At 42.6% G+C, this 16,094-nt stretch overlaps 1 protein-coding gene across 3 annotated transcripts; it reads left to right on the top strand.

Moving 5' to 3' along the window:
* The first annotated feature begins 1,218 nt into the window (after positions 1 to 1,218).
* On the top strand, positions 1,219 to 15,355 carry uckl1a (uridine-cytidine kinase 1-like 1a). Of its 3 annotated transcripts, none has more exons than XM_054746124.2 (15): positions 1,219 to 1,349; positions 4,626 to 4,813; positions 4,970 to 5,076; positions 5,219 to 5,389; positions 5,586 to 5,657; positions 5,765 to 5,954; positions 6,064 to 6,125; positions 7,389 to 7,405; positions 8,090 to 8,188; positions 8,265 to 8,358; positions 10,749 to 10,811; positions 10,899 to 11,021; positions 11,189 to 11,296; positions 11,404 to 11,560; positions 14,014 to 15,355. In XM_054746124.2, the coding sequence occupies exons 1-15, from the start codon at positions 1,330 to 1,332 to the stop codon at positions 14,094 to 14,096; spliced, it is 1,554 nt and encodes a 517-aa protein (XP_054602099.2). In that variant the 5' UTR covers positions 1,219 to 1,329; the 3' UTR covers positions 14,097 to 15,355. The 3 variants fall into 3 exon arrangements, with proteins under 3 accessions (XP_054602099.2, XP_015823962.3, XP_054602100.2); XM_015968476.3 differs by lacking the exon at positions 1,219 to 1,349 and adding an exon at positions 1,356 to 2,561; XM_054746125.2 differs by lacking the exons at positions 1,219 to 1,349; positions 4,626 to 4,813; positions 4,970 to 5,076 and having other exon boundaries at positions 5,257 to 5,394.
* The last annotated feature ends 739 nt before the right edge of the window (positions 15,356 to 16,094 follow it).

The following is a 16,094-nucleotide window of genomic DNA, read 5'->3' as shown; positions in this document are numbered from 1 at the left end:
GGGGTCTGCCATCTTTGTGACTGAAAGAGCCAATTTACCACTTCTCATAAATAAGCACCGCTCATCAAAGTTACTTTTTTCTTTTAGTGTCAAATACAAACTAAACAGGTGTGGACAAGAAAAGGGGAAATGTTCTTGTTCAGAAATGTTTAGAATTATTTATTATTTTCCCATTTTTGTTGACAATTTGTAAAAATTTCCAGTTAGACATAAATATAGCATCAAGATGCACAACACAAACCAACATGGACCTGGAACTAAGTCACTCTGTCAGAAGGTTGCCTGGTGGTGTGGGGGCCCAAAGCAGTTGCCTAGTTAGCATATGCCTTGGGCTGGCTCTGCATCTTGTTAAAGGTGATGTAACACTTGTTCCAAACAAACTAGGCCAGCTAGCTAGCTGGCTTACACCAACACGGTCCCAGAACTCTCACCCCTCCCATCAGGTATAATCATTAGGCCGCGCCCCTCTGGATATGCGAACGTGCTCTGCCACGGTGAACAACACAAAGCAGTACACCGGTCGCTATTCACGTTAATCAATATGGCGGAGTCACCGGTAGGTGAAAAATAAACAATATAAACATCCAACTTTAATAACTTGTTTTAACTTAGATTTACTAAGAAATCACAATGTAACCATAGACACATTGCTTGTTGTGTGTGTGTGTGTGTGTGTGTGTGTGTGTGTGTGTGTGTGTGTGTGTGTGTGTGTGTGTGTGTGTGTGTGTGTGTGTGTGTGTGTGTGTGTGTGTGTGTGTGTGTGTGTGTGTGTCTGCTCTGTCTTCTCGATCCCCAGTGAGTCGTGGAGGATGGCTGCTTATACTGAGCCAGGATCCTCTGGAGGTTTCTTCCTGTTAAAAGGGAGTTTTCCTCTCCACTGTCGCTATATGCTTGCTTAGTGTGAGGATTGCAAGTCACTGACACTAGTCAGTGACTTGATGCAATTTGCTGGGTTCCTTATATAGGAAACATTTTTTTTCTGATTGGCTTAATGAACTGACCTGAATCGGAATGTTTATTATGTAAAGTGCCTTGAGATGACTTTTGTTGTGGTTTGGCGCTACATAAATTAAATTGAATTGAACTTATTCATATGGTAACGAAGTATGTTTTAAAATGTTAATTTATTGATTATTTTCAGTACAAAGAGTAATAAAAAGCATGGTAGCCTGCTTGTAAGCTACTGCTTACTGCTTGTTTTGTCTGAGTTTATGTGCGTCTCACATGGATAGACTTCATTTCCCACAATCCCTCCGCGCGTGAGGAGGAGCCGTCATGGCTGGGAGCTGCTGATGCGGGACCCCGACGGTTGCAGAGAGGCTGAAAACTATGTCTTCCCGTTCAGACAGGTACACGATCCTCTCAGAGACCTTAGACGCCTTTAAGTCATTTATTCTGGGGGGAAACGTCACGTTTGATGTCTTCATTATCATCTCCAATGCGCCGCAGCGCCTCAATCTGTGATGTAACCTACCGCGCACCCTCCTCTCGCTCAGCTTAAGCTAACAGCACATAACCACAGCTCAGCTAAAGCTCCAAAATTTTTACATCAACATCAACAAACGTGGAGAAACATCGACTTTATTGGGAGGTGAACGGGATGACGTAAAACCCTGCGTCACGCGAAACCTGCTTCTATTTATCACCTGAAAAAATCATACCTGTTCGATTATAAACTACAACTAAACTATCTTCTCTCCTAAGCTTTCAGTGCATCGCTAAAAATAAAAATATATCAAATACTGGAAATACTTCCGGCTCTGTAAGACACTTATGGAGTCCCTCTAAGCTCAACTGTTTTAAAATAAAAGGTTTATTATCTGAAGCTGACAAGTGGAGTTATAGCAATGAGAAAAGTCACTTTAATCGAGAGTAATTAATCATTTGATGTGGTCGATAAGCTGACACTAGCTGTGGAGTTCATTATGCTGCCTCAGAACAAACCCAAATTAGGATTTAAAGCAAAATGAACTTTAGATGAATGTATCTGTAGGTTTCCCTCTCCTAGAGTCCTGATGGAACTATGGCGGAGTGTAATTTTGTTCACCTTTAACCACAGGTCTTGAGTAAGACAGTGGTGGACATGTTCTATTGTTTTTACAGGTGATGAGTGAGTTACCATGTGAGACTCTGTCCCTCTTGCTGGATGGTGTCCCTCAGCTGAGAGGACAGATCATGAGAGGTCCACCCTGTCCTCTTTGTGGTTACAGGTGTCTATTAATACCAGCCAAGCAGCTTTTTGCTCTCAGAGTTACAGTGATCCTCTTAGTGTCACACACACACACACACAGACACACACACACACACACACACACACACACACACACACACGGGCAGTAGTCTGGATCGATGGGCAGGTTTTCAGATGAATGAAAGCAGAGCGAAAACCAACCCGTGATTTACACCCCATCACTGTTGAGGGCCAATTGTTGTTTTAGAGAAGGTTGCCACGGCAACAGGAACCTGGAGGGTAGCAGGCTGTCATCTGGGTCAGACATGACTCTGCTTGATTGTGCCGGAGCCAGAATCTCAGGGTGTTGGTCGCTGAGATCTGACCGCAGGTAAGATCCGGTCTGATCCGTGTGTGTGTGTGTCTTTGTGTGTGTTTGTACGTGTGCGTTGGGTCTGTTCAGAGGTCACAGGAAGTGTATGACATGGGTTAGTGTGGTGAAACAGTGGGGTTGGCTCCCCTGCTGTGGATCATTGCTCAGCACTTGAAACTACAGCAGCTGATGGTGCAAATCACTCGTTAGTGTCTCATTTTGTCTGCACATACAGGAACAAAACATGCAGAGTACTCATTTAGCCAGTAGATGCTCTGCAGTGCCTGGATGTGTGACGCAGAAGCTAAGCTGACTCCTGTTTATATTTGACTGTAAACAGCATGGTGACTCTGATCACGGGGATGTTTCAGAAAACATGGTTTACTTCAGTTTACTTCACCTCCAACAACCTAGAAACACTCTTCTCAGCCTCTCCTACATGACAGCTAAAGCTGGTCTTTAGTGCGTTTAGATAAATAAAAATCATTATTATTCAATGATCTCTGCCAATAAGGTCGCCAAAGCAGAAGAACTGAACAAACGAAACCCCCTCACTGCCATCCAACCAGTTAATCTTCTGTTTCTGTCACAATGTCTGATTCTTCTTGCCTGCTACAGTTTTGGATAAACCAAACAGATCCTAAGCATCAGCTCTAGTAGGAATAGTGTGATGTGACTTTTGGTAACGTATGAGACAAGATATTTATCTTAGCTTCCCATTTGCACACTTGGTGTGAGTACATAGGAATATCCTGGATTTTAATTTTCATTAGGTTCTGCTAAACAAGCAGATGCACACTGGACAGTCTCACTACAGCAACGTTTGCTGTCTGCAGAAAAGACAAGAAAAGGGAGAAAGGTGTAAAGATTTTAGCCCACTGACAAAGTTAATGTCTGTTTTACTACAGAAACTATAATAAAAGCTACAAGTAGGTGGTGCTTTAAAATCAGCAACACCACCAGGAGCATGACAAACCCATTAACAAAATAATAGTTAGATGGGATTTTCAAAGCAGACATCAACCCTGAAATTATTTTTATTCAAAGTGAATTAATTTTTTCCCACCATTTATACAATTAAAGTTTTATGCGGATGTTTACCTTCATCTGTTACTGACTCTAACCCATCAGTCTTTCTGTCTAATAAGTAAACATCTGACCACATACATTCAAGGGTGACAGATTATAAAATGAAGCACTAAAGGTGTCAAAACTCCGGTCCTCGAGGGCCGCTACCCATGTTTTAGTGTTTTCCCTGTTTCAACACACCTGATTTCAATCAGCAGGTGATTACCAGGCTCCTGGAGAGCCTGATGAGCTGCTGCACTTATGATTAAACTGTTGGAACTAATGGGCCATTCCCATCTGTACCGGGTCGGCCCGGGCCGGGTAGCGTAGGTTGTTTACATACCTGGGTGGCCTGGAATTTTTCCGGGCCAACCAAGGCTCATTCTCAGCCCTCTTCTCGAGGGGGTCTGTTTCAAGCCGACCAGGGCCAACACACCCACTGCTGACAGCAAATTCACACCTTCCATTAGAGCAAGCCTCTGATTGGTGGGTAGAATCAGCCCACATGGACTTAAGACAAGGATGTGTGGAATCAACCGGGCCGACTGGGGCTACCCGGCCCGGGCCGACCCGGTACAGATGGGAATGGCCCAAAGGAAACAACAAAAAGAAGCAGCATCCAGGCCCTCGGGGGCTGGAGTTTGACACCTGTGTTGCACACTACTGGCCTCGTGTTGCTGCTTTGGTACCAGTATGTTCTGATTTGCAGTGAATGTCATCTCACTTCTTCGGTTTAGCAAAATTGCACCAAGTTGTATTTGCACAAATTCATGCATATTGTTATTTACACAATTTAACCCAAATAGCTATAGTCTCACATTTCTCTGCACAGTCTTACTATACAGCTTTTTTTCATGGTATGCTCTGGTATGCAGGATAAATGTGCTGTTTGTGGTTTTGCAAATTAAACATAAATGGCGTGAGAGAATGCGTCCAGATACCCCCAGACAGTGTATCCAAGTCAGTCCCAGGTCTTATCCGTTCAGGCATGTCCTCCTGGTTGTTGTGTCTCAGTGGGAGCGGGGAGGACTCGTTGGACCGGCTGCTGCCACACACTGGCACCCATCGCAGGAAGAGCGCTACTTCTCTGAGTAAAACGGAGCCTCCCCTGCTCCGCACCGGCACACGCACCATCTACACCGCAGGACGCCCTCCCTGGTATGACGAGCACGGGGCTCAGTCAAAGGAGGCCTTTGTCATAGGTACAATATGCTGTTTTCTTTGTCTTCCTCTACCTTTGTGCCTAATGATTGGTCGATCTGCTCATATTGCACACATAAACACTTCAGGACAGCCATATTTTAGATACACGCTAGAAATCAGACAATAGATATTTGAAAGGCTGTGTGGGTCTGCAGGGCTGTGTGGGGGCAGCGCCTCCGGGAAGACCACCGTGTCCAATAAGATCATCGAGGCCCTGGATGTGCCATGGGTCGTTCTGCTGTCTATGGACTCTTTCTACAAGGCGAGTAGAACATGCATATTGGTCTTTTTTATCTAGCCTGGCTTATTTTCTGCAGATTGGTCGCATGAAGGACTGAATAAGGATTGTGGTGACAGGTTAGATTAAAGCCAGGCAGAAATAAATCATCTGTTTCCGCCGTCAGGGTTTATCATCAGAGGAGCAGGTCCTGGCAGCAAACAACGACTACAACTTTGACCATCCAGGGGCTTTTGACTTCGAGCTGCTGGTTGCCACCCTGCGGAAACTGAAGCAAGGGAAGAGTGTGAAGATCCCCGTCTATGATTTCACCACACACAGGAGGCAGAAAGACTGGGTGCGGTGGGTTGTAGAGCAAATTTCCACAGAAATCTTAAATAAAATATGCATTCTTGTGATGGTGGAGGAAGTAAAGCAGGCATTCCTGAGGGCTAAATCTTCTAACTTTCCCTTAAATCATCACAAAATATGCAGCAAACATATTCCTGAGGAAGCTGAAGTGACTGTACATGAAGCAACTTTTTCTCATGCAGAAAAACGTGTATGGAGCGAGTGTTATCATACTTGAAGGAATCATGGCTTTTGCAGACAAAGAGCTTCTTCAGGTGAGGCAGCAGGTCTTTCATTTTTTCTGTTTTGAAGAATTCCTCGGCGAAGTAATCAGCAGCTGCTTTACTGAAGGGAGCATGATTGAAGCCCTTTCTTTCTGCAGCTCCTGGATATGAAAATCTTTGTGGACACAGACTCTGACATTCGTCTCGTCCGCCGGCTCAGAAGGGACATCACCGTGCGTGGGCGGGACATTGAAGGCGTCATCAAGCAGTACAACAAGTTTGTGAAGCCGGCCTTTGAGCAGTACATTGAGCCCACCATGAGGCTGGCTGATATTGTAGTGCCTCGAGGTGAGACGGGCTGCCTCCAAAGTACAAAACACAATAAATAAATAAAATTTTATACAATAAAGCACCGAATAAACCTTCAAAGTGTGTTTTGTTTTTCCTTCAATCCAAGGTGGTGGGAACATGGTGGCCATTGATCTGATCGTCCAGCATGTCCAAAGCCAGCTGGAGGAGGTGAGAAAGAGACAAGGGAGTTTGGCGCCACCATGTGTTCAACAGCTGTAACTTACACTTTTATTTCATATGTTCCAGGTTGTTTGTTTGTTTGTTTGTTTTTGAGTACATGACATATAAGATGAGTCAGGACCCAGAGCTGGATCCTGACTCATCTTTGGGAACCAGCGATGTAAATTAGATCCTCTGTTTTCCGTGACTGTTGTGGACTAAAATAGCAGAAGAGTTACTAATAAAGTTCCCAGTTTTTGAAACGCAGCTGTAAATGTTACTTGTAACCTTTGCAGACCAAAGATTTCAATCCTCTCAGGTCTGTTTGACTTGTCCATCTCAGGTGTCCCACTGCTGTGGCATATACTGGGAATATCCATGAATCCCAGATAGAGCCATATAAATCCAAAGCTTACCCATTGAGTTGTCCGTACATCATACACAGCTGCACACAGCTGTACACAGAGTTTCTAGCTTCAGACGGCATCATACAGCAATCAGGGTAAACTGGCCAATCAGCATACACCTCACTGAATATTTGTGTTCTGGCTAAGTGGGTGGGGAAAACCAGTCTAGGGCATTGCTATGGGTGTGTGTTTTATTGTTTATCATTTATCAGGGCTCCTGGGTAATTTTGAGCACGAACAGAGATTCATGTGCTTCATAGCGTCTCAAAGAGCGTTTTCCATTTGTAAAAAAGTTGTAGAATCCCTTAATTTAGCAGCAGTGTGTTAATAATATTAGGTGCATCATATTAAAAATTAAAACTGAAGATTTTTGGGAAATCTTTGTTTAAAAAACCCACAAATGTATTAAATAACTAAACAAAAACTACTTTTTAATCATTTTAAATGAGAAATAAGGACCCAGGTATTACTTAAAGATGATATCTGATGTGCTTTTTCATCCAGGCAAGATCAATAAAACAAACACTAACCAGCAGCTCAAAGGGCCACTTTTCTGTCTCTTATTGAGACAGCTGGGAGCTTTTAGAGTGAATTAAACAAACATAATCTGTCGAACTCTGTTCTACGTCCACCACAGGGCCGAGCATGCTGCAAAAATGTCAAGTTGCATGTTTAAATGTTCTGGATATTTGTAGAATTTGTCCCCCTGTTTGAAAAAAAAAATCATCCAGTTATTTTCCAAACAGAAACTTTGTGAATCTGATAGATTATGTTGTTGCTGAGAAAAAATAATCCCGCAAAGCCTTTTGTTCTGTCTTCTGTCATTTATCTGTCCTTTCCTTGTGTTTTTTTCTCTTTGGTGCAGCGTGAGCTCAGTGTCAGGTACGCTCTGACAGCCTCTGGATTCTGTCGTCACAAATTATTATTATTTTCTTGTCCATAGAACGTGCACGCCAACCTTAATGCCATTTTTCTGTCGCTAAGAATTGAAGTCTTTTCAGAGTTATTTGGTAAATTGTGATATTGAGAGTTAATAATGATCACCTGCTTTGAAAGGCAAACATATGTGTATTTGTCCATTAGCAAAACATTTCCTGAACCAGCTAAAAGGAGGGGCTGCTGGCTCCAGTGCATTCTGGGACTTGTAGTTTTAATGGTATTTAACCATTCACTTATTGTAGAACATTTATAATACTTATCTTGGGAGAAACATGCAGCAGGTTTGGAAGCTTTCTTCAAGTCTGACAAGGTCCAATGAGCTCATCTTAGCTCAGCTAGACCAGCTGGACCATCATGATTCTGTTGCTCAGATGAATCAAGCTTCAAGACTGTTGCATCCTTCAAAAAGACTTTTGTTTTTCTGTTCTGGTCTCTGTTAAGTCTTGTTTCGGTCCCTGAGGTAAACAAGCTCCCTATTCCTTCATGTAAGGTATCCTTTTAGATCATGTCTAAACCAAACAAGCAGCACAGTTTATGTTAGTGCCCACCTTCCCAGTAGTTGTACTCTAAATGTTTTGATTAATCTCTAAACTATCTCTGATTTGAGCATCCTGTCCTGTTCCTCAGGGCTCTCCTGGCATCTGTCCAACAGACACAGCCACTGCCTCAGACTCTCAGTGTCCTGGAGAGCACGCCACAGGTCAGAGGCCTGCACACCATCATCAGGTATCAACACAAGCTCACCTTCAACTCCCAGTCCATTTCACAGAGTCACCAAGCTATTCGTTCGGCTCTCCTGCAGGAACAAAGAAACCAGCAGGGATGAGTTCATCTTCTACTCAAAGAGGTTAATGCGTCTTCTCATAGAACACGCTCTGACGTTCCTACCATCTCAGGTGGGCGGGGTTTCACACCTATCACAAATGCACCTAAAATGTCATGTTTCACACATTTTGAGCATGTATTTTCTACAAAATGAGATGCAAAAGTGTGGGCAGTTAAATATATCATATAGGAGACACACACACACACACAGTGATATTTGAGAAGTGAAACAAAGTTTATAGGATTTACAGAAAGTGTGCCCTAATTGTTTAAACAAAATTAGGAAGGCTCATAAACTATTTTATTCATTCTAAAACCTTTCGAACTAAATATTGGAACTCAAAATTGGTTTGGGAAGCGCAGAGACCCTTGACCTCCATAAACAGGTGAATCCAGTTATAAGAAGGAGTATTTAAGGGGACCTAATTGTAAGTTTCCCTCCTCGTTGAATATTCTCTGAAGAGCAGCAACACGGGGGTCTCAGAACAACTCTCACATGAGCTGAAAACATAGATGGTTTAGGGGAAAGAGACAGAAAGTTGTCTCAGAGATTTCAGCTGTCTGTTTCCACAGTTAGGAACATATTGAGGAGATGGAAGACCAAAGGCACAGTTCAAGTTAAGGCTCCAAGTGGCAGCAGATAAACAGAGGAGAAGAATTATGAGAACAGAGTCAACCCACAGAGCAGCACCAAAGGCCTACAACATCATCTTGCTGCAGATGTTCAACAGTTCTGCACACTTTACACAAGGAGGTGCTGTATGTGAGAGTGATGCAGAGGAAGCCTTTTCTCCTCCCACAGCACAAACTGAGCTGCTTGAGGTATGCTAAAGACCATTTGGACAAGCGAGCTTCATTATTAAGATGCTGTGGACGGATGAAACTAAAACTGGTTCATTTGGGCACAACAAGTGGTGTTATGCATAGAGGAAAAATAACACAGCATTCTTAGAAAATTCACCTACAACCTACAGTAACATGGTGGTTCCATCATGCTGTGGGCTGTGTGACCAGTGCAGGGAATGGGAATCTTGTTAAAGTTGAGGAATTCAGATTCTGGCGACCAGTGTCCAGGAATCGGTGATAAAGCTGAAGCTGAACCGGGGCTGGATCTTTCCACAAGACAAGGACCCTAAACACTGCTCAGAATCTACTAAATCGTTCGTGCAAAGGAACAAGTTCTGGAAAGGCCATCTCAGTCCCCAGACCTGAATATTATTGAAACTCTGGGAGTGAAAGGGAGCTGTCCATGCTTGGAAGCGTCAGATCTGAATGAACTAGGGATTTTTTGTAAAGAAGAATCTTCCAAAAAAACCTTCAACCAGAATCCAGACTCTCATTTGAAACTGTAGGAAGTGTTTAGAGGCTGTTACTTCTGCAAAAAGGGGAGCTACTAAATATTGAGTGAGTTTATTATTTGTGGTGCCCAAATTTATACACCTGCCTAATTTTGTTTAAACATTTATGGCTTACTTTCTGTAAATCCTATAAAAATTGTTTCACTTCTCAAATATTGTATGTGTGTGTGTGTGTCCTATATGATATATTTAACTGAAAAATTCTATCTTAACAACTAACTATTTATACGAGAAGATCATGAAGATTAACAAGACTGCCCAAGTTTCCACATCTCACTTTATGTCAAATCTTGTAAATCTGGTTAATATTCCACAGTCGATTTCTGAGTAGTGATCAAGAGCCGATCCAGAGGGTCAACTATCACATTTTGACAACTGTATTTATATAATTATTTTTAATATGTCCATCCATCAATACTTAATTCATTCATCCTCTAAACATACGTACATATGCACACATATATCATCCATCCATCCATCCATCCATCCATGATAGCTCTGTGCAGAAAGACTACACAGGCGGGATCTAAACTGGCAACCTTCTCAGTTGGAGGAAGCAATATTACCAACTCCACCACTATCTCACCTCTCGCACTGTTTTAAAGATATTATAGTGTGATAAAAACACGACTAAAGTGCAGGTGTATTTAGAAAATGTAAATGTACCGTGAAGGCATCGTCGAGCATGCTCTAAATGCATGCACTGTAATTCTCTACTACATACTCAGAAAAAAGAGAAATAGTGTAATTGACAAAACTGCAGAAATACAAAGCTTATTAAGAAAATGTTAGTGCTTTATTTTTAAAAATGAAAAAAATATGAATCTATGTGAGCAAAGTAAGATCTGTTAAAAGACAAGTTCACAATACAATTGGAGATTGGAGGATCCTGACTCCTAGTGGAATTATTGATAGCTTGTGTTTTGCTCCTTGTGTGAAAACTGGAAATATAACCGGATATAATACATAGTAACTCAAGCATTTACAGTGATTCTCTGCCCTGAATGGCAACATAAATAAATAAGGCTGTAATTCTGTATTGAACCATGTGGTTTATTACAGTTTGTGATGAAACTAACCCCCCTTGTGTGTGTCTTGGACAGGGGTGTGTGGTCCAGACTCCACAGGGACATCAGTACGAGGGCCGCCGTTACAATGGGAGTGGGGTAACTATGTTGAGCTGTTCACCCCTAGCTGCCAGCTTCCTCTGGGGGATATAAAGCCACCCTCACACCTCTTCTTTGTTTCAACAGATCACCGGAGTGTCCATCCTCAGGGCAGGAGAGACCATGGAGCCCGCCCTGAGGGCCGTGTGCAAGGACGTTCGCATCGGGAAGATCCTCATCCAGACCAACCTGGACTCAGGAGAACCGGAGGTAAAAGACACAAGTCAAACCAAGTATCTCCACTGTTTTATTTGGGTTTTTATAATAACTTCCAGCAAAAATGAATTGTTTTTTTCCACATGATGCTTGTCTCCGTGGTAACTACCTGTCTTGTTCCTGTAACCATGGTAACTGGTCTCCTCCAATCCTCCGGCTAGCTGCATTACCTGCGTCTGCCTAAAGATATCAGCGAAGATCATGTCATCCTGATGGACAGCACAGTCTCCACCGGTGCCGCTGCCATGATGGCAGTGCGTGTTCTGCTGGTGGGTGGAGCCTAACGCCATTCTTCATTCAGACCGTGTTTTTGCAAAGATACAAGAGCACGTTTCCTACCTGTGACTTATGTTGGCGTGTGTGTGTGTGTGAGCAGGATCATGAGGTGCAGGAGGATAAGATCATGTTGGTGTCTCTGCTGATGGCTGAACTCGGGGTCCACTCCGTGGCCTATGCTTTTCCCAAAGTAAAGATAATCACCACCGCTGTGGACAAGAACCTGGACCAGTTCTTCCATGTGACTCCTGGTATTGGTAGGCAGTTTAATACACGGAGAAGTTGCACACAAATCTTTTCCTTAACTGGCTACTATGAGTGTGGGATTATAAATGACTCTGAATCAATATTAGAAGAGGAAACAGGATAGAATAGAAATCCCTTCAATGGGGGAAATGAATAAAAGGCTGTACATAGAGCAACAAACTTTAGAAAAAATATAAGAAAAAATACTCAAAAAGGTTCAGTTCAATTTACAACATTTTAAAAGTAGATGATAAAATAGGGTGTAAAAAGGCCTACATTACATGGAGTGATAACATGAATGGAGATGTGTGTAAAGCAGTGGTGATTAAATCCTTACAGCTGCTGGGAGGAAGGACCGGCAGAAATGTTCCTTCGTGCATCTAGGATGCAGCAGTCCGCCATTGAAGGAGCTTTCTGGCTTCAGCTTCATGCATGGAGTGGGACAGCAGAAGCTCAGGGGGGTTGTCTAGTAATCAGAAGGTTGTAGGTTCGATCCCAGCTCTGGCCACAGAATGCTGCTGTGGTGTCCTTGGGTAAGACATTTAACCCACCTTGTCTGCTGGTGGTGGTCAGAGGAACTGGTGGTGCCAGTGTTCAGCAGGCCTCTCTTCTGCCAGTGTGCCCCAGGGTAGATGTGGCTACATTGGCTCATCCCCACCAGCGTGTGAATGTGTGTTTGAAAATGTGAATGACTGATTGTGTTGTGAAGCACCTTGGGGGGGTTGTAGAACCCTAAGAAGATGCTATACAAATACAGGCCATTTATTCATTTATTAATGATAATTGAAAATGAAAAATCAGGAAATGTGAAAGATGAACTGTTTAAGGAGCGCATAACAGCCTACCTCTGTGGAGTAAACAAGGAGCCCTGAATAAAGATATATACCGTGTATATATATATCTATATATATATAGATATATATATAGATATATATATATGTATAGATATATATATGTATATATATACATATATATATAGAGAGAGAGAGAGAGAGAGAGAGAGAGAGAGAGAGAGAGAGAGAGAGAGAGAGAGAGAGAGAGAGAGAGAGAGAGAGAGAGAGAGAGAGAGAGAGAGAGAGAGAGAGAGAGAGAGAGAGAGAGAGAGAGAGAGAGAGAGAGAGAGAGAGAGAGAGAGAGAGAGAGAGAGAGAGAGAGAGAGAGAGAGAGAGAGAGAGAGAGAGAGAGAGCACCATATAGTGAACATTTTAAACACTTTTATCATAGACAGACACATTGAATCCATTGTGAAAACCTTAGGGCTCCTTGGAGGCTTTAACATACTTCACTGTTTCTACAGAACTTTCTATTATATCTGTTCGTTATTTAGAGTTGTGTTTATTTTTAGTTCTGAATCATGACTCACGTTAAAATAGAATGAAATGGTAAATGGTCTGTATTTGATATAGCGCCTTCTAGAGTCCTGGATCCCCCCAAGGCGCTTTACAACACAATCAGTCATTCACCCATTCACACACACATTCACACACTGGTGGGGATGAGCTACAATGTAGCCACAGCTGCCCTGGGGCGCACTGACAGAGGCGAGGCTGCCGAGCACTGGCGCCACCGGTCCCTCCGACCACCACCAGCAGGCAACGTGGGTTAAGTGTCTTGCCCAAGGACACAACGACAGCGACAGACTGAGCGGGGCTCGAACCTGCAACCTTCCGATTACGGGGCGAGCACTTAACTCCTGTGCCACCGTCGCCCCATGAAGAGATGATAATGCTCAGCTAAATATGTAAGTTCAATCTTTATTCTGTGTGCATTCGTTACCTGTTCTAAATAAAAACGGAACAATGGTGTTCCTGGCCTCTGGTCCTTTCAACAGCCAGTAGGGGGCGATTGTCTAGCTGTAAAAACACGTACAGGCTGAAACTTTTCAAACTTGTATTTTTATCTTACTTTGATGCCAGATTTCTCACTTTTTGTGTTGTGATGGTGTCAGGGCAATTAAAGATGGCTGAATCAAGACTAATCAAACTGGCAACTTATGATGAGAACCATAAAATACACCTCTATGCCCCAGCAGTGATACTTTTACATATGGATTCATTTCCAAGCATCAGCGCTCCTGAAATAACTATTTTGGTCCAAATGAACTGTGTTTGAACATCCAGGCTCCCGTAGCAGCTCTTCTCTTCTTTTGTAGCAGCATGCCCTCTCCAACGTTTCAAATGAAATAGGCCGTGACATCTCACCTGATTAAACACCTTAATCCAGCATGAGCTAAAGCAAGGCTGCCCTAGTCGCCACTGCTTAACACAAGCTATCGCTCACCTCAGTGTCAAATTTGAAACTTTTAGATGGGTTTTTTATGTAAAACCAAATGGTAGAAAGTATTTTCCTTTTCATTTTAGTTTAGATCTCTCAGACTTTGCAGCTGTTATGGTTCTGCTGTTTTATTTTTAACCCACACCCCAGTCAAAGACCTCCTCTGAGTCCATTGTTGTGCTTTTCTCAGGGGACTTTGGGGACCGGTACTTTGGGACGGACAGTTCTGACACCTGGAGGGACGGGGAGGACCGTGAGCAGCTGTCACTCTGACTTAAACTGTTGTGAGACTCAGCATAAAGACAACAAAACAAACCGGTTTTTGTTCCTTCTCCTTTTCTTCAGGTATGGTGTAGAAGGTCTTCATGACCTTTGTACTGATGCCATTTTTTACTCTAATGCAGTTTTCAGGTACATTTTTGCAATAAGAGCTAAGATCAGGGTGAGTGTATTCCAAATGTTCCTAACTTCAGCGATTCAAGTGAGATCTGTTTGGGTGAGGAGCTGTATCTATTTTTATACTCTATTATTTGCTTTGATCACTAAAAAAGTGATTGAAGTCATCATCAGCTGACTGAAAAAACATTACTGCTGAGGATTATGAAACAGTGTCAACAGAAATGTTTTCAAATAACAATTAGTGGTGTCACTGAATTTCATCTTCCTATGATAGATCAGGTCTGTTTGCAGATTAGTAGATTAAGTCCAATGTCTCTGGGAAACATGCTTTGATCTTTTTCACTTTTAAACTTTAAACACGTTTTTGAAATAAGTGTTTAATTTAGATAAGATACATCCAAGTTCAGTAAGTACACACACACACACACACACACACACACACACACACACCAACCTAGGATGTGCTGCTCTTATTAAGGATTTATCCCAGGATTTAAAGGTGAAAGGGCCTTGCCATTTGTTTTTTATTTCTTTAGAACTGAAATATAAAATATTACAATTGTCATCAACACAAAGAGAGTACTATTACTCCTAAGATTTGAATAATCTATCTAGTATCATTTTAATTTATTTTCTTAATTAAAGGGCTGCTAAAGAAAACTGCTTTACTTTGATTTGAAGAGTTTTGTGTTTCTGTTAATACAATTTAAAAACAGCTGGAACACCCTCGTATCATCTCACTTCTACATGTATTTACTTCTGAATACAGATTGATTTAATAGTGTGTTTTATCTGATCCAAACTCATTGCGACATGGTTCAAATTAAAAGTCATTATTCCAGTGTTGCGTTGTTTTCTCCCTTACTGGCTGCAAGATTTCCATGATTTGGTCTCATCCGAGGTCACGAGGTCACGCGGTTTTAAATTGCTCTCAGGGTTCATGTTCAAGCTGAACGGATCCCCCATGCGTTACTCTCTAAAGCCTGAAGGGGTCAGTGTTTCTTACATTAAGGTGCTTTAGTGAGATTTTCTAGCACCTCTAGTTGATAAATACTTTTAACAGAAGATACACACTGGCTCATCTGATTGACTAAGATGTGGTGTTCAATAAATGGTGTTGCTGTGGACTGGTTTATTATAGTGTATTATGGTTTAACTGACTCATCACTGTGTGTGTGTGTGTGTGTGTGTGACTCCCCTCAATGATTTGCCTGCCATATTTGGTATGATCTCTCCTCTTTTAGGCCATGGTGCTGAGTCTTTTCTAGGTGTCATGCACTTCCAATCAATCTCAAGCACCTCATTCATACATTTATTCAGCATTCATGCTCCTCACAGTGGGATTAGCGGATCACATGAGCTGAGAGCGTTGTCATCTCCCAACACCTACAGGATCTGCAGCGCCTACGTGTTTGTTTTGGGTTTGTTCTTGCTGCAACTGCTCCTCTCCAAGCGGGTGACACTGTGATCACGGATGTCACACGACGCATGCTGTATTCTCCAAGACAGCAGAAGACTCGCTCGCCCATGTGACTACTGCCTCAAGGTTAACCTGTTGCCATGGAGACAGACCCACCAATGAAAATTCAGCAGACGATGTTGACTGCAAGCGTTTTGTTTTAAGGGGTGACCTATTTTTTTTCCCCTCCTCCCCCCTTCCACATGCAGACACACAGACCCCACCACTCTGGCCCATGTGCACGTGCACTTTCATACTGATAACAGAAACAGGGAGGCTACACACACACACAAAGACACGTGTGAAATCAGGTTTTAACGTTCAGGAAAACAGGAATCAGGCACAAAATGAGACAAAAACAGCCTTTTTTCTCCTTTGTTCTCATCTTCAGGCAGCTGTTAAAGACCAGAGGA

This window comes from Nothobranchius furzeri, chromosome 15, assembly GCF_043380555.1.
Source record: "Nothobranchius furzeri strain GRZ-AD chromosome 15, NfurGRZ-RIMD1, whole genome shotgun sequence".
Taxonomy (NCBI): Eukaryota; Metazoa; Chordata; class Actinopteri; order Cyprinodontiformes; family Nothobranchiidae; genus Nothobranchius; species Nothobranchius furzeri.
This window is presented reverse-complemented; position numbering and strand designations above follow the sequence as displayed.

Excerpts from the sequence above, each read along its gene's own strand:
- uckl1a (XM_015968476.3), top strand. The coding sequence starts at position 2,497 with ATGACTCTGCTTGATTGTGCCGGAGCCAGAATCTCAGGGTGTTGGTCG. Across the intron at positions 2,562-4,625 it reads TCGCTGAGATCTGACCGCAG|TGGGAGCGGGGAGGACTCGT; the intron begins GTAAGATCCGGT and ends GTTGTGTCTCAG. Across the intron at positions 11,022-11,188 it reads TGGACTCAGGAGAACCGGAG|CTGCATTACCTGCGTCTGCC; the intron begins GTAAAAGACACA and ends TCCTCCGGCTAG.